The sequence below is a fragment of the Hyla sarda genome, chromosome 9 (assembly GCF_029499605.1).
Source record: "Hyla sarda isolate aHylSar1 chromosome 9, aHylSar1.hap1, whole genome shotgun sequence".
NCBI classification, from domain to species: Eukaryota; Metazoa; Chordata; class Amphibia; order Anura; family Hylidae; genus Hyla; species Hyla sarda.
In genome coordinates, this window is record NC_079197.1 from 55,447,472 (window position 1) to 55,471,087 (window position 23,616).

General features: G+C 43.9%; 1 protein-coding gene across 2 annotated transcripts in view; it reads left to right on the forward strand.

Annotated features, from left to right (window-relative positions):
- The window catches only part of LOC130290427 (ras-related protein Rab-6B-like), a 45,144-nt gene extending 22,574 nt beyond the window's left edge, over positions 1-22,570 (forward strand). For both annotated transcript variants that reach the window (XM_056538058.1, XM_056538059.1), the window contains exons 5-8: positions 3,325-3,436; positions 6,912-7,005; positions 13,125-13,191; positions 20,583-22,570. In XM_056538058.1, the coding sequence (XP_056394033.1) occupies positions 3,325-3,436; positions 6,912-7,005; positions 13,125-13,191; positions 20,583-20,647 (338 nt within the window). In that variant the 3' untranslated portion in view covers positions 20,648-22,570. The remainder of the gene's footprint in view (positions 1-3,324; positions 3,437-6,911; positions 7,006-13,124; positions 13,192-20,582) is intronic.
- Positions 22,571-23,616: the final 1,046 nt, after the last annotated feature.

Genomic DNA, 23,616 nt, shown 5'->3' on the forward strand with positions numbered 1-23,616 from the left:
GGCTCTCTCCTGTCTGGATAGCGCTCCTCTGGGCTCTCTCCTGTCTGGATAGCGCTCCTCTGGGCTCTCTCCTGTCTGGATAGCGCTCCTCTGGGCTCTCTCCTGTCTGGATAGCGCTCCTCTGGGCTCTCTCCTGTCTGGATAGCGCTCCTCTGGGCTCTCTCCTGTCTGATCAGGATATAAAAGGTGTCCATATAAAAAAATATATATATATAATTATTTTTTTTTTTTTTTGTGGCCTGGGTGCAGAGACCCCCTAAAACTACTAATAAGAACAGGCAGCAGCAGTGAGCTGAGTGCTATGATTTATTTGTTAGTCATTGCTCAGCTTTAGGCACCCTTTAAGACCATCCGCACCAAATGACTGAACCCTTACATGTTATGTAAAAATTAGTGCAAAAGAAATGTGAAGCTATGGCAGTTGTGTTCCAGCTCTTGTGTTGTGTTCCAGCACATGGTGTACAGTGCCAGGCAACAATACTGTGCTTGTAAGGGGGTTCACGGCTCAGTATTTTATTCTCCTCCATAATCTAGCCTTTGATAGCAGATGATGAACTTTTATTTCCTTTGTCAGATATCCTATGAAACGATGGGGAGAGTTATCAAAACTTCTGTAGAGGAAGAGTGTTGCAGTTGCCCATAGCAACCAATCAGATCACTTCTTTCATTTCTAAAAAGGCCTCTGAAATGAAAGAAGTGATCTGAAGCACTCTGGCTGCTATGGGCATATGTACTACTCTCCCTTTACACAGGTTTTGTTTAATCTCCCCCATAGTTGTTTTTTTTTTGTCTTTATTAAAGGACATCTGAAGCAAAATACAACTTATCCTGTGGATAGGGGATAAATGTTTGATCGCTGGCGGTCCGACCGCTTGGACCCCCGCGATCTCCTGCAAAGGTCCTCGGCTCTGCCGCAACTCTCCCATGCAGGAGGCATGCTGACCGCAGCATGATGTCGTGGCCGACACGCCTCCTCCGTGTAATTCGATGGGAGAGGCGGGGTGGCAGCGTTCATGCCTCTCCCATGGAACTGTAATGGGGGCATACTCTTCGCCCTCAGAGAGGTCGACGCTACGCGCATTGGATGCTCACATAGAGCGGCAATGTGGGGCCCCATTTGGGAGCTCGCGGGGGGTCCCTGCGGTCAGACCCCCCAGCGATCAAACACTTATCCCCTGTCCTGTGGATAGGGGATAAGTTATATTTTGCTACAGATGTCCTTTTAGCCATATGACACCTGTATGGGCCTATATTTTATAGATGTGTACAATATGGATTCATACAGCTGCATACATAACTCAATTGGCATCTTTCACACCATAAAGTGGTTATCTTGTACACAGCTCCTCTCCATACTCCTGTTGCATATTGGCCCCCACCTTGTTGCCTCATGTTTGCATGTTCTTCCTGTAGGTCTATTGGCTTCCTATGAAACTGGCCCTTACAGTATCTGAGAAATTAGATGAGCTTTCTGTAGAGAAGGGACTGAAATGAATGGTGACAATAACATACAGCGCTGTGAAACATGTTGGTGCTTAATAAATGACACAATATTTTAATATTTTGACACTAAATAGTTATATGGATGCTGGTTTAAATGGTACCTGTTCCCATTAATAAAATGTTATCTATTATAGATTTGCCTACTGTATTTGAATTACTTGTATGATCTACTTCTTCATAATATTTAGTTACTTTATGTGTTAAATTAACCCCTTGGCCACCACCTACAGTCCTGCTAGCAGATTGTCTCCTGCAGAAGCCTGGCAGGAAAAAAAAGTCAGGAAATGCAGGTGGGACCTCAGCTGACCACATTGTATAGAACTGAATATTTCAGCTCCGTTTCCCATTGAGCTAAGCTAGACTGTAGAGCAGAGTTCCCAAACAGGGTGCCTCCAGCTGTTGAAAGACTACAACTCCCAGAAAGCCTGGACAGCCAAAGGCTGTGAGCGTTGTAGTTTTGCAACAGCTGGAGGCACCCTGTTTGGGAAACACTGCTGTAGATGATGCCTTCAGTGCATGGTGCTAAATATTGTGCTGGATATTTCGGATCCCTTTTTCATCTGCTGAGCTATGCTGACACACTGTAGAGTTAAAGGGTACCTCTCATCAAAAAAACTTTTGATATATTATAGATTAATGTATGCAGAATAACTTTACAATAGCATGTTATTAAAAATATGCTTCTTTCTATTTAATTTTCCACTTTGAAGAAATGACCACTAGGAGTCTCCCTACCAGTCCTGGCAGCAAGCATATCAGACTCATGCTGGAGTCCTAAACCCTACGAGCTGCCAGTCTGCTTTGTTCACAAAGGAGAACACTCAGAGCTGCCAGCCTGCTTTGTTCACAGCCTGTTTGGCTGTGAACAAAGCAGGCTGGCAGCTCTGAGTGTTTAGGACTCCAGCATGAGTCAGAAATGCTTGCTGCCAGGACTGATCGGGAAAAATACAATAGAAAGAAGCATATTTTTCCTTAACATGCTATTGGAAAGTTATTCAACATTCATTAATCTAAAATATATCAAAAGTTTATTTGATGAGAGGTACCCTTTAATTTAGGCTATGTTCACACTGCAGAATTTCCTTATAATTCTGCATGAATTTCTAGCCAATACACTTCAATGAGATTCCGCAGTCCCATTCACACTGCAGACGTTCAGCAGCTAAAATCCCTGCATTCCTCACTCCACAAAAAGTCTTTTCTTATATTTTTTGCGGAATCCTATTGAAGTGGATAGGGGTTTAAATTCCTGTGAGGAATACATGCCACAAAAGTTCTGCACAAATTACACAAATGTTGAAAAGATGTAGAATTCAAGCCAAATGGACGCGGAATACATGCAAACATGCCGAAACTCTGCCATGTGAACATAGCCTTAGAGTTCTGAGCTAAGGGGGGTGTGCGCGCGCGCGATCTCAGCCAATCATAGCTCATCTCACACTGAACTGCTTTAGGCTGTGTGTTCAGAGCAGATTCAGATGATGTCATGTTTGCTGGGTGACGCCCCTTCCCAGTCTGTGGAGCTCAGTGAGACTGAGCAGAAGATACAGCACAATATCAAGGTAGAAAACTAAAAAATAAGGGCAGGTGGTGGTTTATTATGATGGGGGGGAGTAAACTGGGAGGATTAACATCATATCAGGATCATGACGGGTCATCTTTAAAGCAATTTTCAGTAGGAATTGATATTACTATTGATGAGATTCTCTGTTGGGCTTTATAATATGTAGACTCTGAGCAGATATAAGTATATAGATATATACTGTCCAATTTATCAAATTTAAAAGTTCCTACAGTATTGTTTTTATGGTTGTCATGTAGATCTGAACTCCTTCCAGCAAACGTCCAAATGGATCGATGATGTTCGAACAGAAAGAGGAAGTGATGTCATAATCATGCTTGTGGGGAATAAAACTGATCTGGCAGATAAGAGGTAACTGCACCTGGCCAGGAGGACATGGTCACTCTGTACCAGCCTATTGGACTAGAGGAAGTTTTAAGTTACTGTTTTTTGCTTCATTGTTTGAACATTTATTATTATTATTATTATTTTTTTTCTGTTCAGACTTTGTATTCAGCCATGGCGAAGATATTTCTAAGTAAAGCGCTTTTCAGCCTGATGTCTTTTTAATGGCTTTCCTATGGAAAAAGTTCCCTAATCACTATTAGAAACTGGTTTATATGTGCAATTCTGAATTGTCTGAAAACCTTTATAGAAAAAATGAAGCTTTAGATGGCACTTAATATCAGTGGGCATCCTGACAAATATTCTTTACTGCAGCAGTTTATAAAGGCTAATAGAGTGCAAGCTTGTGGGCTTCCCGTCTATTACCCCCACTTATGGAGTATAAAGAGGGCTGTTCTATACTAGTCACTACACTGGTATTCCAAACAGGGCTTCTACTTGTTTTTTACTTCTGGTTTGGAATACTTTGTCTAAAATATTAGGCCTAAATAGATTTGGCACTAATTACAATTATAAAAGTTACATCAATAGCTTTACCTGATTTACTTGTTTTTTCTGACTGCTTCAGCACATCATTCTGAACAGCTTGTTCTTCTGTAGAGTTGTAAGGCTATTTTCACATCACATAAGTGGTGACCATTTGCTGTATGCATCAGGAATCTACTGGCCTATACAGCAAATGTACCCATAGCCCTGATTGGAGGCCAGAAAAGTGTTATTTTGGCCTCCATTTGGATGGCTTCCAGCAGGGTTTGCGTTTTCCTGTTAGATGGAATAACGCAGACCTCTGCACTATTTCATAGAGCAGTGTTTTCCAACCAGGGTGCATCCAGGTGTTGCATAACTACAACTCCCAGCATGCTGGGATTTTTAGTTTTGCAACAGCTGGAGGCACCCTGGTTGCGAAATCCTGCCATAGGGCAATGATCTATGGCATCCATCATTGCTATACAGCCTATGTTGGCGAGTTCCCCCAAAGTCTGCACGCACACCACAGAAACATGGTGCGTAAAAGGGCCCCCAAACAAGCAAACACTTGTTAGTTGGCTGATCACATCTTTTTGCAGCCTATAAAATCCTTATCGGTCCCCTTTGCCCTGTCTAAACTGGAGATGCACTGCTGATATTGATGAATTTGGGTTTGCAGAAATGATCCAGCGATTGTCAGAGCCTGGTGAGGACTCGGCAAATGAGCACCCAGGACTGATCACCGAAATCAGCTGCTGTTATCTGTACATCAGGTGCCGTCTAAAGGGGTCCTTATCCTTAGTCATAAACAGTGGATGCACAGACAAAACTTCCAATGTCTTTTGAATGGCTTTCCTATGGAAAGAGTTCCCTGATCACTTTCAGAAACTGGTGTTTGTGTACAATTTGGATTTTTTTTTTTCCTGCAATCTTTATTATAAATCAACAACAAAAACGTGGTCTCAAATGGCTGGAGGTGCTCTACCCCAAATGCAGTTGTACAATTGTGCATGTATGCGGGGGGAGCAGATCCTGCCCTTGTGGTCTGTTGCTAGGGGCGATCCCCAGCATAAAATGCATACAATAGGGGATGCCTGCAGCGGACTACAAGAGTCACAATAGAATCCTACACCAGATAGACGGTGTGGATGTGTAACAATTAGAATAATACAGGAATGTAGGTGCACTACTGTGGTAGATGTAAATAATGACATTGGCTATCCCTCAACACTGATGTTAAAATTGAGACATTAGCCAGTATATCCTTGTATAAAGGACATACCAGAGCCCGCACACCAACGCCAAGGTTTCTCAATCTTTATTATAAACCCAAGAACTGCTTAAAGTTCAGAATATATATATTTTTTAATTGCCGTTCATGATTTAAAGTGTACCTATTGTCACACAAATTTCCTGCAAGACTTCATACAGCCCTCCAGGCACTGTGCTCGAACCTTGCATTAGGCGCTTCAAACTAGTGCCTGTCTATGACGTTGGCACTCATTTAAAGTAAGCATTGCGCCATGTCAGTGTTTCACAACCAGGGTGCCTCCAGCTGTTGCAAAACTACAACTGTGTCTGGGCATGCTGGGAGTTGTAGTTTTACAACAGCTGGAGAGGTCCTAGTTGGGAAACACTGTGACGTGTAATAGAGCCCTTCAAATGGAACCCCCCCTTTTTACTATTTGCAATGGCAAAGAAAAATAAGCATATAAAGATCAAGTAACATCAATTTTATTGAACATAACTGCATCACAAAAACATACATTTAAAATCAATTAAGAGGACATAATAACAAGACACATCTGCAAAAGTGCAGAAAAAGAGGTCTACTAAGTGAATCAAATTACATATGGAAGCTGAACAGGCATGCAACAGTATAAATAGTAAGCCCACTAATGTTGCAGTAAAGGGTCAAAAGACTTTACATACATACAATGCAGTGCTAGGGGGATACAATATATCACCTAGTGGAAAAGAGCAGGACCTCCAACACCACCCAACGTTTCGCGCTAATGGCTTCTTCCGGGGCGTTTTACTATTTGCCAGATTACTTTATTACTGCAGAATTTATTTAGTTTTTTGTTTGTTTTCTTGGGAACTGAGGAGGTTTTTGAACATTTACAGTTAGTCTGCAAACAGGTCAAAAGAAACTTCATGCTTTTGGGTGAGGAAGATGCTATATAACCTATTACAAATGTTGTGTTCGCATGTGCTGCTATTATATGGGAAAAATGCTTTGCTTTATAGCAATAGGTACACTTTATCTTCATGTTTTCACGTTACTTTATTTATTTTGTACATCTTTTATTTTTCCCCCCATCAGTCTTTTTAAATAAATATTTAATATACAAGGAGCACCATTGTCATGTACTTGTATTGTCATATACTTATGCACTTTTTTGTTCCATTTTAATTTGCTCACTTTCTTAGTTCTTATATTATTTTATTTATTATTTCTCCATACTTTATTTTGATTTGCTCTGATTTTGTTTCCGTTCATCTGGTTTTGTTCCATTGCTGTAGACAGGCTTCTGTTCAGAGGGCGAGAGGCATCTCGGCGACTGAATGTCTTGTATATTGAAACAAGTACTAAACCAAGATGTTTTGGCACAAAGGTACGTGTCTTACTGCTGAAGGCTACAAGTAGCAATCCTCACTATGGGCACTATTGCTCTCTTTCCTCTTGCAATTAAAATGCATTGTCAAGGGCAGCTATTCCTTAGAGAGAATAGTAGGGGTGCTGCAGTCTGGCAAACAAAAGGTGCAAGCTTACCACCATACGTGCTTATCTGACCAGCTAGGTCTTCAGCAGTTAATTGTGTTCTGATCAATGCTGTGAATGTGTTTATGAAACGTTAGGAAAATCTTTATTTAATTCAGTCTAAATTTTTCTTATGTCACTTATGTTTAGTGATGTTAACAATAAGTATAGGCATTCTTCATTTATTTTGTAATATATCTTTTCAAATAGACAAATCACCACTGAGGAGGGAGAACAAAGAGCCAAGGAGCTCAGTGTCATGTTCATTGAAACCAGTGCCAAGACGGGCTACAATGTGAAGCAGGTAAGAACTGTCGCCTCAGCAGTGTGTTCTGCTGCTTTCTCCATTTTGGCTATTAGTCAGGACTTGGGGGATTTTCTTTTAGAACCTAAAGCGAATCAGTCACCAAAACTGACCCTCATAATGTAGCCCCTTAAGCACATACTTATTACTATGCTATTTACTAGCATGCCTTCATTTTCTGTTATTGTGGCTAAAAAGAAGCACAAAATTACTTTGTTAGTTTATCCAGTGTATGGAGGCGAAGGCAGTGTGTCCAGAGCTGCACCGATCCTACACACCCCTTTCCCAGACATCACAGGCCTTTGCCCTGCGTGTGTGGTGTGTGCGACAGTACTGAGGTTTCTGGCACATGTGCAGTCGGCTGGCACGCTTGTCACAGTCAATAGAGAGGTCGCTCATTTGACTGACTTTGGTGTGCTAGGAACAGCCTCCACACCCAGCCAACTGCGCGTGTGCCAGAAACCACCAAACTGGCGCATGTGCAGACTACACACAGGGCTGCTGTCAATCGGGTAGACCTGTGTGTCAATTAAAGGCTGGTAACATCTGGAAGAAAGTCATGTCGGATTGACACAGCTCCGGCGCAGCTGGCCCCTCCTCCAGAACACTGGTAATGTATTGCATTTCCCCCCCCCCCCCCCCCTTTTTTTGGTATCCACAATATAAAATAAAGGTATGTTAGGACATAGCAAAGTAAGATATTAAGTTAAAGCACATCTGTCTCCCAAACTGACCCCTGTGATTAAAGGACATCTGCAGTGCTGGGCAAAAAAACTTTTTTTTACCTCATTTAATAGGTCTTTGAAAGACCTTTCCAACGATGTCTCCCCCATCAAAATTGGCCCAGTATTTCTCTCGTTATCAGCACACGAATTACGGAGGAGAAGTGAAAATAAAACTACATCTCCCATCATGCCTTGTGCCTACTTCCTGTAAGCTGCTGCCCTCCCCCTGTTCTATCCCCCGAGCAAATTATTATATTGTAACGCCCACATCTCCCTTCCCTATGCATACACCCTCCCCTTCTGCTCATCTCCCCCTCCCCATGCTGGCTCCTGTCCAGTGATGAAGCAGCTGCCTCCGTGCTCACTGTAGTGTGGGCACTGGAGAGTGGAGAGTGAAAGTAAAAATGGTAAAAAAACATAATTGTTTGTCTATAAAACTGTCCTGATAGGGGTCCCTCCATCTTTTTCACAACTACAACTCCAAGCATGCCCAGTTATTTTATATGCTGTTCGGGCATGCTGGGAATTCCAGTGGTGCCTCCAGCTGTTGCAAGACTACAAATCCCAGCATGCCCTGTCAGCTTTCTGCTGTTTGAGTGTATAAAGGAGTTGTAGTTCACCAACACCTCTACTGTATCAGGAGACTCCTGGGTGTTGTAGTTCACCAACACCTATATTGTATCTCTGTAGTCTCCTGGGAGTTGTAGTTCACCAACACCTATATTGTATCTCTATAGTCTCCTGGGTGTTGTAGTTCACCAACACCTATATTGTATCTCTGTAGTCTCCTGGGGATTGTAGTTCACCAACACCTATATTGTATCAGGAGTCTCCTGGGAGTTGTAGTTCACCAACACCTCTATTGTATCTCTGTAGTCTCCTGGGAGTTGTAGTTCACCAACACCTCTATTGTATCTCTGTAGTCTCCTGGGGGTTGTAGTTCACCAACACCTCTATTGTATCTCTGTAGTCTCCTGGGAGTTGTAGTTCATACACCAGTGTTTCCCAACCAGGGTGCCTCCAGATGTTGCAAAACTACTACTCCCAGCATTCCCTGGTTGGGAAACACTGGCATACACACACATAACAGGGACTACAACTCCCAGCATGTGTCATTCAGTAATCCCCCTCCCCCCCCCTCACACACAGAATCATCTCCAGTATGATATTTATTCCCTGTAGTCTATATACCACCAGCCCGTGCAGTGTAATATGTCTCCTTCACACACACGTCCTCCCCTCCCCCTCCCTGCTCTGTGGTTTGCTCTGTGTTTCCCCCATGAAAACTTGAAACCTCCCCGTGATAAGTGAGGTCCTGTGTAGACAGAGCAGGGGAGGGGGGAGGAGCTGTGGACGTCCTCATTCTCCCCCTGCTTGAATCTCACAGATAGGGGCGTTTCTGAGGATGAGCCTATGGCTGCCTCAGAAAGCACCCGCTCATGCATATGCATAAGCAGGGAGGACCTGACAGAGGCTAGGGGGGAGCACAAACACTGCTGGGAGGAAGAGATCTCCGTCCCCAAGATGGCGGCTGCAATGTAATGAATAGGGGACGGACGCAGGACTACTGGGCTATGCTGGCAACTCTAATATCTCAGAAACGGCTGCATATAGGTAAATAGAACTAATTGACTGAATTGTATAACTTTTGTTTGGGGAACATTTGGGCAGGGATTTTTGACCACTACAGTTGTCCTTTAAGCCCTATATGCACATACTTCCTACTATGCTGTAACACTGTTTTAAAAGCTGCATAATAATGCCAATATTAAATTATATACAATGTTTATCAGTTCAGAATGTATAGAAAATTACTACTTGAGAAAATATATTTAAGTATCAAATCACCTAAAGTGCTACATAAACATATTTTTACATTTTATCTGTACATGTTGAACTAATAAAAGTTGTATGTAAGGCTAATTTCACACTGCCGTTGCCCCCTGTCAAGAATGACCGTTAGTCTCTTTTTTTTTTTCCTCCCACCCCCCCCCCCCCCCCCCCTGACTTTAACGGTCGTTCTTATAACTGGGAGCAACGTCAAACAACGGATCCCGGCGGCTCCAATTTAGTATTATGGGAGGCCGCTGGGCGCCGTTATGAATAGTGGGAGAAAAAGACGGCACATGCTGTAATTTTTTTCCCGTTATTCTGCCCGGCAGTATGAAAGGGGCCTTATTTAATTTTTGATATTATTGTGCAGCTTTTAACACCATGTTACAGCCATGAGGACAGTGTACATCTACACGGTTACTGATTAACTTGCTATTTGCTAATGTTTACATCTTTCTATGGGGCTGTACATTTGGTTCATTATCCATCCAGACTGTTTTAACAGCGGTAAAATAAAACCATCTGAGGGATTTAAAGATTTTTAGAACAAAGCTATGCAAACATTATGGGTGCTTTTCCCTATTGCCTTATGACGGCACCCATGCAGAGACCACATCCTTCATGGGACAGAAAACAGGAAGAAGAATATGCTTAAAGCAAAGAACTTCTCCAGTTTTGTTTCCTGCCCTTTGGATTAAGGAAGCTGCAGCAAGGTCTGCGTAGGCTGCAGGACCCTGTGTGAGTGGGGACCAATGGGTTCCACAGGGGTGTGGAAATAAAAAAAAAAATACTTGTTCAAGGGACTAAAACGGAGCAGAATCTACTTGTCCCTCATAACAATCCACTTGTCCTGGTACAAAATAATTTTAACCCAAATAGTATGTAAATAAAAACTTGATGTCACCCCATTAGGTGGATAGGGTCCTTGATAAGTAAGTCCGCCCCATCAAAGGAATACTGCAGTGCAAAATAACTTATCCTGGAATGGGGGCTTGTCCGCATGATGCAGTGTCCGACCCCCCCCCCCCCCCATGGAGGGGGCATTTCAGCAGCCGTGTCATGCAGGGACAGAACATTCCCTTCATGCCGTCTGCTGATGCCTCATACACGAGATGGTGGGTTATCACAGCGGTCAGACCCACGCGGTCTATCACTTATGGGGATAAGTTATTTTGCACTACAGTATTGCTTTGAGTAGGTTGTCTCCCTTCAGGTAGGTATGACCCTTTATCAGGTAGGGATCAAGTAGGGCCCCCTGTGCCATTGTTACCCCCCCCCCCCCCCCTCTGATGCTCCCTGTGTCATTATATCCCCCCCCCCCCCTTCTGATGCTCCATTATATTCCACCCTCCCCCCCCCTCTGATGCTCCATGCGCCATTATATTACCCCCCCCCCCCCCGATGCTCCATGCGCCATTATATTACCCCCTGATGCTCCCTGCACCATTATATAAGATTCTTAAGATCTTCATGCAAAGATCCCTGAGTGTATAGTCTTTCTATAAATACACTGCATTTGGGAAGATTTATCAAAATGTGTGCAGAGAAAAAGCTGACCAGTTGCCCATAACAACCAACAAGATTGCCTCTTTAATTTTTTTAAAAGCCTCTGAAAAATGAAAGAAGCAATCTTGTTGCTATGGGAAACAGCTCCACTTTTCCGCTGTACAGGTTTTGATAACTCAGCCAAACTGTTCTCACAAGTATATAAATATTCTTCCTGACTTTGTGAACTAATATTTCCTTGTTTACATTTTCCTTTGGCTTTCTGAAGCTTTAGCACTGCACTTGTCCTGAGTCTAAGTACCTAAGTACCGCTAATGTCTGTAACAAATATCTTCTATACCTTAAATCGCTCTGCAGAAGTTCATATGAGATGCAGCTTCTGCGTGTCTTGGGATTGGTTTCTTTCTCTTACAAGCAGGGGGCAGGAGAGATCAGTGTCAAGCTGCATCATATAGGATCCTCTTTAGAGTCTGCTAAAAAAAAAAAAACCTCACTTGTGGCGCACATCTTGTTTTTTAAGTGTGGAGCTCATCATTGTATAGACTATCCTACTAGATCACTGCCCTTCTGGTCTCATGGGGCAGACATGATGGCTTTAGCAGCATAATGTACATGGGGGCATTCAGATAGACAGCAGAGCTGGGTCAGGAGCAGTCTTAGAGCTGCCAGGAGGAATCATATAGATAATGGTGTAATACTTAAATGGGTACTCCAGGAAAGTTGAGAAAAATAAAACTGCCCCAAAGCCACCACAATACATGTTCTGTGTTCTCTGTAGTTATCCATTTGGTTTTGGCAGCTCCTTTGGCCCCTTATGTCTCCTAAATACTTTTTCCTTGTTTGCAGCACAGACTACAACTCCCAGAAGTCAGTGCAGCTCTGTGTAATGGCTGCCAGCCAATTGCTTTCACTATCTGTTTGCATGCTTACACTGCACTTCACTCTACATGTCTTTTCTTTCAGACTATCCTTCCCCCAGTAACAAGTCATGCTGTGCCTGAATAGCAGAAGTCAGTGATTAGATTTTCAGCAGAAAAACAGCAGCTATGTGCTCAGTTGTGACTAAGAATCTTAAATGCTTTTCGCTCACAAGCTCTCACACAGGGAGGGGAAGTGTGGCTGTTCAGCCAGAGCTCTAGACCAAACAGGGTGGGGGCTAGTCTCAGCGAGGGGTTTACACCAAGACAAGGTGGATTTGAGAATTACATTTTTCTCTCATTTCCTGCCTGTAAGTGACAGCTGAAAGAGGGGAACTGCTGTATATAGCTGATGAAGGATATTTAGACAAATACATACATTGGTGAGAGGGAAAGGATGGGCTATGGGTTTAGTTAATCGGATTACCCCTTTAAGTTCACAGGAAGGCAGAAAAGGCACAAAGAGACCACTTCCTTTTATACATAGTCATGTATAAAGAGAAAAAGAAGCAGTTTCTTATAGTGCAATATGTGGTCATCCATAGTATTGTAAAGGCAAGAACTAGTAACCCCTTGCAGGAAAATGCTCACCTTTTTTTTAGGTGTGTGAAAGATACAACCACATATGCAGGCAGAACAAAGTTTGTGTAGCATTTCAGGTATTGGCATAGGAGTAATTCCAGCCAAGTCACGAAGATCCGAAGAGGAGGAATAATCCTGGCCTCTTGGTACAAGCCAATGGATGTGCTTGTGATGTCAATAAGCAGATTTATGCCATAAAACCACCTACATAACATTTCACAAGGCTTAGGAGCCTCTTTGCTAGATTATTCACCTGACAGAGGCTCCTGAGTCTTGAAACATGTTGTATAAGATGGTTTCATTGAATTCACTGACGTTATGAGCATGTCCAGTACAGTACTTTACACATAAAGCCATGTAATGTTCTGAATGTCTTAGTGGTGGTCTCAGCCGCAGTAATGGAACGCATGAATTCAACTGAGCTAGGATGAAACAATTGACACTGCAGGAATATTGATGGTGTGTTAACCATATGTGCATATAATTACAGTGATAAATGAAGTTCTATTAAAGCTCTTTAATTGGAACACCTACTATTTTTCTTTTATGCTTCCAGCTCTTCCGTCGTGTAGCTGCTGCTCTGCCTGGCATGGACAGCACACCAGAGAAAAGTAAAGAAGACAGTATCCTTTTGAGGCTTATCAGCTTGACTGCTAATGGTTCAGTAGGATGGGTTCACACCTTCACTGTTCATTTCATTCTACTCTATTGTTGAAGAACAACAGAAAAAATGCACCAATAGAACTTTTTGACTTAAAGGGTGTATTCACACAGGAGTGCATCCGCAGCGTATATGACGCCGCGGATGCGCTGCTGGCACACACAGAGTTACAGCAGAGCAGTCTCCCTGCTGCTGCCTTAGCTCTGTGTGTATGCTTGTATCTACAGATTTCCCGCCAGCAGTCACGAGTGGACACACAGAGCTGCGGCAACAGGGGAGATTGCTCTGCCGTAACTGTGTGCCGGCAGCGTATGTTTTATTGAAACATAATTAAATTTTTTTTACATATAATAAAAAGGAGGAGTAGCTATATCAAGAAATAGGGCGAAATCACCAGAACCTGCGATCAAAATAAACAATGTTTCTCGGTCGGAAACCATTGTGGGACACAGACCGTGGGTATATGCTCTTGCCGCTAGGAGGCGCTGACACTAGGCATACAAAAAAAGGTCGGCCCCTCCCGGCAGGCTATACCCCGCCTACTGGCCCTGAGCTTATCAGTTTTAGCTTAGTGTCCTAGGAGGCAGGACACAGGTCTGGAGTTCTTAGGAGTTATGGCGGCTGCGGTGTCGAGGTTCCACCCACCGCTTGCATTCCCCTATGACAGTTTAGCGCGCGCACCCAGGGGCCACTGATAAGCCTATGAGCTGGTGCACACGCTCAGGGGTCATTATTAGCCAATAGGCTGGTTTCAGGGAGGTGGCCTGCCCTGCAGGTGGCTGGCTCCTCCCCCTTCTCTCTCTTCTGCTCCGTTACTTCACGCAGCCTGATATTGGGTTCCCTCAGCTCCGCTTCTCTGCCTCTTCTACCAGAATAGGGACACAGACCGGGTGAGATTGCTCCAGTTTTTTTCTTGCTGTCTTTTTGACTACCAGCTATGTCCCACCCCCCACTGGTTACCTACTATGCATGTGTGGGTTGGAAGTCCAAAATTCAGGGGGTTCTACTGAATCTTCCTGTTCCGCCTGCTCCACCAAACTGTCTTCTCCGTCGGTTTCCATGGCCCCTGAGGTTCCAGCGGAATGCGTGGGGCCCGTCCCCCCTCCAGAGTGGGTATCTTCCCTTACCTTGTCGATTTCTGAATTGGCTAGGGTCTCCAAGTCAGTGGCTTCTGCCTTGGAACGGTCATCTCTGCGAGGTTCTATCGGGCTCGCGCTCCGTGTCCCCGAACCCACTATTCCTCCGCGCTTCTAAGCGTGTTAAGGTGGTTCCCTCTGGCTCCACACGAGAGCATGTCCAGGGTGGCCCTTCATTTCGCTGGTCTCGCTCTGCCTCTCCGGCTCTCGTGCATACCCCCGGCTCCAGGGGCCGTTCTCCTGGTCATCGTTCTAGGTCCCCGTCCTCTCATTCCAGGTCTCCCTCTCCCCCGTCGAGGGCTGCCTCCGCAGACTCCTTTCTCCAGGGGAAGCAGTGGATTCCGCCTCGGATCATAAGGATTACTCTACAAAGTCTGATGTGGTGGACGGTTTAGTGTCAGCCATACGGGACACTTTTCATCACCCTGGAGCTTCGGAACTGGATCCAAAAGTCTCCTTTCGCCGCTCACGGCGTGCCCCCAAGGCGTTCAGCTCTCATGCAGAATTTGACCCCTTGCTGGACACAGCTTTGAAACACCCTGTGAGGCGATTTCAGGGAATCAAGAAGGTTCAAACATGTTTCCCCTTCCCTCAGGACCTAGTTGACAAGTGGACGGTTCCACCCAATGTTGATCTGCCGGTTTCCCACCTGTCCAAGTCCACTACGCTACCTCTTGCGGATGCAGCGTCTCTTAACGATCCGGCTGACAAGAAGATGGAAAATTTGGCGAAGTCCGCGTTTGAAGCTGTTGTGCGCTCGGATGGGAGGCCGGCTGTCTCTTTTCCAGGACATTTGGCTATCTCAAATCCAGGACTTCTGGGTACGAGATGTTATTTCAGGAGGCTACGGCATAGAATTCGCTTCTCTCCCAAAACACAGTTTCTTTCAATCCCGCCCTCCTCGGTCCTCTTCTTTGGCAGCGGCCTTTCAGATCGCTTTACGTTCTCTCCTCTCCCAGGGAGTGATAGTGCCAGTCCCACCGGGAGAACGCGGATCAGGGTTCTATTCGAACCTCTTTGTAGTTCCATCTGCTCCCCTCCCAGTCCCTAATTTTTTTGGGTCTCCTTTTCGACACGGCAGTAGCCCGGGTCCGTCTTCCCCTGGACAAAAGGCGCTCTCTGCAGATGGTGGTCCGTTGCCTGTGACGCCCTGCGCTGGTCCCGATTCGCTTCTGCATGGAGGTTCTGGGCCGTATGGTGGCTGCCATGGAGGCAGTCCCCTTCGCCCAGTTTCATTGTCGCTCCCTCCAACTGGCCATCCTGGACTGGTGGGACAAGTCCCCTTTGTCCCTGGATCGCCAGATTCTTTTGCCCCCGGTGGTACGTCGGTCCCTTCTTTGGTGGCTCCACTCTCCCCTTCTTCTTCTCGGGAGGTCTTTTCTTCCCCTTCAGTGGTAGATCGTCACCACCGATGCGAGTCTCCTGGGTTGGGGAGGGGTGTTTCGGGACATGATGGTCCAGGGTCGCTGGTCTCCTGGTGAGGCCCGTCTCCCCATCAATCTCCTGGAGCTTTAGGCAATCTTCCTTTGCCTCCTCCATTGGGAGACTCTCCTTCAGGGTCGGCCGGTCCGGATTCAGTCGGACAATGTGACGGCCGTCGCATACATCAATCGCCAAGGCGGCACCCGGAGTCGCTCGGCGAAGGAGGAGGTCTCCAAGATTCTCCTCTGGGCCGAGGCTCAGGTTCCTGCTCTTTCGGCGATCCACATTCCGGGTGTGGACAATTGGGAAGCGGACTTTCTCAGCCGCTCCTCGGCGGATCCGGGGGAGTGGTCTCTCCACCCGGAGGTGTTCTCACAGATCTGTGACCGTTGGGGGACCCCGGATGTGGATCTCTTTGCATCTTGCCACAACAGGAGAGTTTCCCTCTTTGTGGCAAAGTCACGGGATCCTCTGGCCTTGGCAGTGAACACTCTGGTCATCCCGTGGTCCTTCCGTCTCCCTTATCTTTTTCCGCCTCTTCCCCTCCTGCCCAGGGTTCTGAGGAAACTCAAGGCGAAGGGGGCTTCTGCCATTCTGGTGGCCCCGGACTTACCCAGACGCGCGTGGTACTCAGACGTTGTCCAGCTGGCCGGCGACGTGCCGCTGTGCCTGCCACTTCGCCCCGATCTTCTTTCTCAGGGTACTCTTTGCCACCCCAATTTACTGTCGCTGCATTTGACGGCGTGGCGGTTGAAACCGCGGTTTTGAAGGCTTGCAGGTTTTTTGAGGGGGTTATTTGTACCATTCTTCGGGCACGCAAACCATCCTCGGCTAGTATTTACCACTGCACCTGGAAAGCTTATTTTCTGTGGTGCGAGGTGCAAGATTTTTCTCTGGTGGTGTTTTCTCTTCCGCGCCTTCTTGCTTTTCTCCAGGCGGGGTTGGATCAGCATTTGACTCTTAGTTCTCTTAAGGGTCAGGTGTCTGCACTCTCTATACTTTTCCAACCGCAGTTGGCCTCTAATTCCCATGTCCGCACCTTTTTGCAGGGTGTGGCCCACAGGGCTCCTCTTTTTAGGTCCCCCACTCCTCCGTGGGACCTCAACCTGGTACTTGGGGTTTTGAGGGAGGCTCCTTTCGAACCTCTTAGGGATGCCTCCCTGAGTATTCTCTCGTGGAAGGTCGCCTTTCTCATTGCCATCGCTTCTATCCGGAGGGTCTCTGAGCTGGCGTCATTTTCCTGCCGTTCCCCCCTTTTTGGTGCTTCATCAGGACAAGATGGTTTTTCGTCCACCTCCTTCCTTCCTGCCCAAGGTAGTTTCCTCCTTTCATGTGAACGAAGAGATCGTTCTTCCTTCCTTTTGCCCTTCTCCTTCCAATGCCAAGGAGCGTTCCCTTCACACCCTTGACGTGGTTCGGGCAGTCCGGATTTACCTTTCGGTCACCTCCTCGTTTCGCCAGGGGGACTCCTTTTTCGTAATTCCTGAGGGTAGTCGTAAGGGGCTTCCAAGGCGACCATTTCTCGTTGGATTCGCTCGGCCATTTCGGAATTTTACCGCCGCAAGGACAAGATTCCACCCTTTTGGGTGACTGCGCATTCCACGCGTTCTGTTGGGTCTTCTTGGGCTCTTTGTATGTAATAGGGCTTCGGCCCTGCAAGTCTGTAAGGCAGCCACCTGGTCGTCCTTGCATACGTTCACAAAATTCTATCAAGTGCATACTTTTGCGTCGGCTGACGCTAGTTTGGGCCGCAAGGTGTTGCAGGCAGCAATGGCATCCTCCTTTGCTTGATTTTGGGTTGAGTATTTTTCTCCCCACCCCGGGGACTGCTTTGGTAAATCCCACGGTCTGTGTCCCCCAATGGTTTCCAACCGAGAAAAGTAGATTTTTTTTATGCTTACCGTAAAATCTCTTTCTCGGAGGATCCGTTGGGGGACACAGCACCCACCCATGGTTTGGGTAGAGGTTTTCGTTAGTTTTGTCGGAGAGGTGGCTCGTTTTTTTCTTTTGTCTGATTCTCTCTGACTCTTGCTGGTTTCTATTTTTTTGTCGGTTGCCTCCTATTGCTTTGAGACTAAACTGATAAGCTCAGGGCCAGTAGGCGGGGTATAGCCTGCCGGGAGGGGCCGACCTTTTTTTTTTGGTATGCCTAGTGTCAGTGCCTCCTAGCGGCAAGAGCATATACCCACGGTCTGTGTCCCCCAATGGATCCTCCGAGAAAGAGATTTTACGGTAAGCATAAAAAATCTACTTTTTGGAGATATGATCATCCAACGTGGCAAGGATTTCAGCAACACAAATACATCTATATATCCATGTACATATAATACTGTATAATGGCAGTACAACAGGCATCAACGTAATAAGATTAGTAACATCTAATACAATTCGTCTTAATAAAGTGTTGTGTGCAAAAAGTGCCAACAGTAGATGAAAGAAAGCCAGAGGTATAAAGTGCAATATACAGTTATGGATACATCATACCAACCTAACAGACAAGTGCAAGTTTGTATGGCAGGGGCTGTGATAGCCCCACTCCAACACGCGTTTCGGCACGTGTGACCTTTGTCCGGGAGTTACCCTGTCCCAGCAGTACTAGCCTACTATCTTGTTGAGGTGTGAGGAACTTAATACAACTTGCCCTGTTTAGAGGATGCCATACTACCTAGGTCCACCAGTGAATACATTATGGGTAATCTCTTGCTTGTGTTAACATTATAATGATTGAATAGGATACTGTAGGCTTTTGTAAACATTACTTTATTTTAAAAGTGCACGATAAATTCTACTTTAAAGGGGTATTCCAGGAAAAAACTTTTATTTTATATATTAATTGGTGCCAGAAAGTTAAACAGATTTGTAAATTACTTCTATTAAAAAATCTTAATATTTTCAATAATTATCAGCTGCTAAAGTTGAGATGTTGTTTTCTGTCTGGCAACAGTGCTCTCTGCTGACATCTCTGCTTGTCTTGGGAACTGCACAGAGTAGAAGAGGTTTGCTATGGGGATTTGCTTCTAAACTGTTCCCGAGACACATGTCATCAGAGCACTTAGACAGAAAAGAACAACTCAACTTCAGCAGCTCATAAGTACTGAAAGGATTAAGATTTTTTAATAGAAGTAATTTACAAATCTGTTTAACTTTCTGGAGCCAGTTGAGATATATATATATATATTATATAAAAAAAAGTTTTTTGTCCTGGATAACCCCTTTAACCCCTTAAGGACTCAGCCCATTTTGGCCTTAAGGACTCAGACAATTTAATTTTTACGTTTTCATTTTTTCCTCCTCGCCTTCTAAAAATCATAACTCTTTTATATTTTCATCCACAGACTAGTATGAGGGCTTGTTTTTTGCGCGACCAGTTGTCCTTTGTAATGACATCACTCATTATATCATAAAATGTATGGCGCAACCAAAAAACACTATTTTTGTGGGGAAATTAAAACGAAAAACGCAATTTTGCTAATTTTGGAAAGTTTTGTTTTCACGCCGTACAATTTCTGGTAAAAATGACGTGTTCTTTATTCTGAGGGTCAATACGATTAAAATGATACCCATTATTATATACTTTTATATTATTGTTGCGCTTAAAAAAAATCACAAACTTTTTAACCAAATTAGTACGTTTATAATCCCTTTATTTTGATGACCTATAACTTTTTATTTTTCCGTATAAGCGGCGGTATGGGGGCTCATTTTTTGCGCCATGATCTGTACTTTTTTTTGATACCACATTTGCATATAAAAAACTTTTAATACATTTTTTATAATTTTTTTTTTAATAAAATGTATTAAAAAAGTAGGAATTTTTGACTTTTTAAATTTTTTTTCGTTCACGCCGTTCACCGTACGGGATCATTAACATTTTATTTTAATAGTTCGGACATTTACGCACGCGGCGATACCAAATATGTCTATAAAAAATGTTTTTTACGCTTTTTGGGGGTAAAATAGGAAAAAACGGACGTTTTACTTTTTTATTGGGGGAGGGGATTTTTCACTTTTTTTTTTACTTTTACTTTTAAATTTTTTTAAATTTTTTTTTACACTTGAATAGTCCCCATAGGGGACTATTCATAGCAATACCATGATTGCTAATACTGATCTGTTCTATGTATAGGACATAGAACAGATCAGTATTATCGGTCATCTCCTGCTCTGGTCTGCTCGATCACAGACCAGAGCAGGAGACGCCGGGAGCCGCACGGAGGAAGGAGAGGGGACCTCCGTGCGGCGTTATGAATGATCGGATCCCCGCAGCAGCGCTGCGGGCGATCCGATCGTTCATTTTAATCGCGAACTGCCGCAGATGCCGGGATCTGTATTGATCCCGGCACCTGAGGGGTTAATGGCGGACGCCCGCGAGATCGCGGGCGTCGGCCATTGCCGGCGGGTCCCTGGCTGCGATCAGCAGCCGGGATCAGCCGCGCATGACACGGGCATCGCTCCGATGCCCGCGGTTATGCTTAGGACGTAAATGTACGTCCTGGTGCGTTAAGTACCACCTCACCAGGACGTACATTTACGTCCTGCGTCCTTAAGGGGTTAATAGCTCTCCACCAAGATCAGCTGTTGGATTTAATCTGTACTGAATGTTTACGGGTATGTGGAGGTTGGAAGACATAAGTGTTGGCCAAACATATTGTTCTGCAGACAGTTGTTAAAAATGTATGGCCACTTTAAGTACTGTAAAAGCTGTGTGTGAGGTATTTATAAAGTATATAAATCTTATTGTATACTATATACACATTAAGCACTGCAGTTTTTTCCCTTAACCTGTGTCCTCCAGTGATTGACATCAAGCTGGAGAAGCCTCCTGAGCAGCCAGTGACTGAGAGTGGCTGTTCCTGCTAACACCTCGAGATTTCCCAGTCTGCATCGGAGAGTCCGCTGCTGTCTAAATGCATTAATGGAAAAAGCAAAGCGTCTATTTATCTCTTAGATTCCCAGTGTGTGGATGCAGTGTGTTCTTCATCATCTTTAAATGGGGGGTGGGGGGTACCTGGGGGAAAAAGCCACAGTCCGCCTCATCTCACTCAAACTGCATGGTGTCGTGTAAGATTGGAGAATGAGAATTTTATGTATGTATAGTTTTTATTTCTTGCACTTTTGGCACCCACTTGGTGCCTACTTAAATCTATCAATGTGATAAACTTAAATGGAACTTTGTGCTGACATGTTCTTGTTTGTTGCAGTGACTAAACCAGGATGCAGACATTATGTGAGAAGTGGGGTTCACATATTTACCTAAAACTCTGTAATAAAAACTAAGGTTGCTTTAAAAACGGAGGCTGTGTACTGTGGCCTTCATAGCTGTATGAGTATATTATTTTTACGCTCAGTTGTTTGTTCTTTTCTTTATTGTGCCCTGTGCTCCTCATAAAGGATAGGATTTTTAATTTACATGAGATTTTTAATTGATATAATAGATATTGGTTCCAGCCCACAGCTGTATATTCTTAATGTTTGCACTTTGACTGGTGTGATCTCACCGTGATGGCAGTCAGTTCTTCATTATCTTGTATCTGTTGCTAACACACTACATAAACACCCATTATTAAACTGAACAGATATTCCTGTGATAATGTATGTAACGCTCACGTGTCATTAACCTTTTCGGGACTGGATAAATGTGTTTGTTTCTTTGAAAACCTTTTGCCTTAATCGTGACTGAGGTTCTTATCTGGTGATCCTGCAAAACTGCTCTAATCTACAAACACTTCTTCTTTTACTCTTTGGCAACAGACCATAAACTACCACTTGGTTCATACTACAGAGTGGCACTGTATTGCCTAATGCTAAAAAGCAACTGCAGAAATGATGTATTGCTTTCTGCAAAGGAGAATTTCCAGTGGGTCTGTCTCTGTAGTGTCTCCTTGGTAAGGCTAGTTACACACTAGTGTAATAGAGATGCAGTTTTGAGTCTGTATTAGGGCTGCAAGCCATGTTCTGGGTTGGGCTGAGTGTTGTGGCCGCAGTATGGACACACAAATGTGGTCTTGTAATAGCCACATGGAACCCATATGAAACTGTACTTAAAGATAGTGGAGGAAATGTATCAAATCCTGTTCAGAGGAAAAGTTGCTGAGTTGCTCATAGCAACAAATCAGATTGCTTCTTTAATTTTTCAGAGGCTTTTCCAAAAATGAAAGAAGCAATCTGATTGGTTGCTATGGGCAACTCAGCAACTTTTCCTCTGCACAGGTTTTGATTAATCTCCCCCACTGGCCTTTAAAAAAAGGTGTTAACATTGCCACCGGTCCGATTTAACTTTCATTTTCCCAGAGGAATGTGAAGAAGTGATCCAACTTGGTCCTTTGTTTATTCACATATATGTTCTGCAGTATCCCCCTCATCTCTTTCGGGCTATATGCTGATGGCTCCTCTCTATCACCTCTTGTGCCCGGCCTATGCTGCATCCTGGTCCGGTCGCCTTGCTGTTTTTTAATGTTTTTATTTTTTATTATAGGTTCTTATGTTTGTTTTTTTCCTTGTGTGTACAGGGTTATCCCAGCCCTCTGGGTTAGAGCCTTCGATCTGTCAGTTGTATTGTTATTGCAAATATCTGGATTGTACAAAATAAATAAAAGCTTAAAAAAATAAATACAGATAATGGATAAATTATATAGTGAAAAACGTTCTCTCCACTTGAATACTCTTTGGATGTCTTCTATTGCGTATCTGCCCCATATTACTACTCCATAGCTGTAGGTGTGACTATTACTGAGTAACTATATGAACACAGCTGTGTCACTGAATAAAATCTACACCTATCAACCTGTGTTTTTCTTGTGCTTTGTCCAGTTAAAAAAAAAAAAGAGACAGAGACAGATTTTTAGGTCCTTATCAGATTTACACAATACACAGAATGTGGGATTTTTTTTGTTAAGGTGAAAAATACCAGGATTTGTATTTCTCTCATCCAGAGCTTCAATTACACCTCTGAACTAGTCTGTTATTGGGCAGATAGGCTGAATCTCCCAAAGAACTAGAACATTACATTTAGCCACCACTGGGGGATTTTACAGCTTACTCTAAATTATATTCATGTACAGTACTCCTATTAGTGGTGGTGGTTGTATGTAGTCAGCTCTTTCTCTTTAAGGGCTTGTTAGGAGAATTAGTTTTAAATTTAAAAGAGCTCAGGGTGGGATGATAACATTTGCTCCACACATAGGAAATGCCTGCTAAGCCAATTACTGGCTGGTGAGTAGACAGATTATTTTTCTTTCTTCACTCTTTGCTCCCTTTAAGAGATTGGTATAATGATAGTTATTTCTTGTGTACTTTTTTGTGCAAAAATTTGCGCAGTGACCTTCTTTGCCTCTTTTTTGATAGAATATATTCCGATGTTCTCTACATGCTCGTGTACGATAGAAAGAAAAAGGCTTTACGCACATTTACTAATTGCGCATTTTTAGTTTAGATATTAAAACTTTAGGCAAAAGCAACAGATTTTGCACAAATATAGAACACCGAGGAGTACACGTACGAATGTGTCAGATGGTAGAAACATGAAGGAATGTCTGTTTGCGCAAGATTTATCAACAAGCTTGCACGCAGTAGATACATTTTGCACAGACATGCAAAAAATAGAAAGGGTTTAAATGATTTCTACCACACACCGACATTAATAAATCTCCCCCATAGTGTGTGTGTGTGTATATATATATATATATATATATATATATATATATATATATATATATATATATATATAAAATGTGTGTTTATATACATTTTTCTATATATTTTTTTTTTTTTTCAAATCTAAATTTAAAGGGGTTGTCCCACAATATGAAATGCACTTCCAATATAAATTC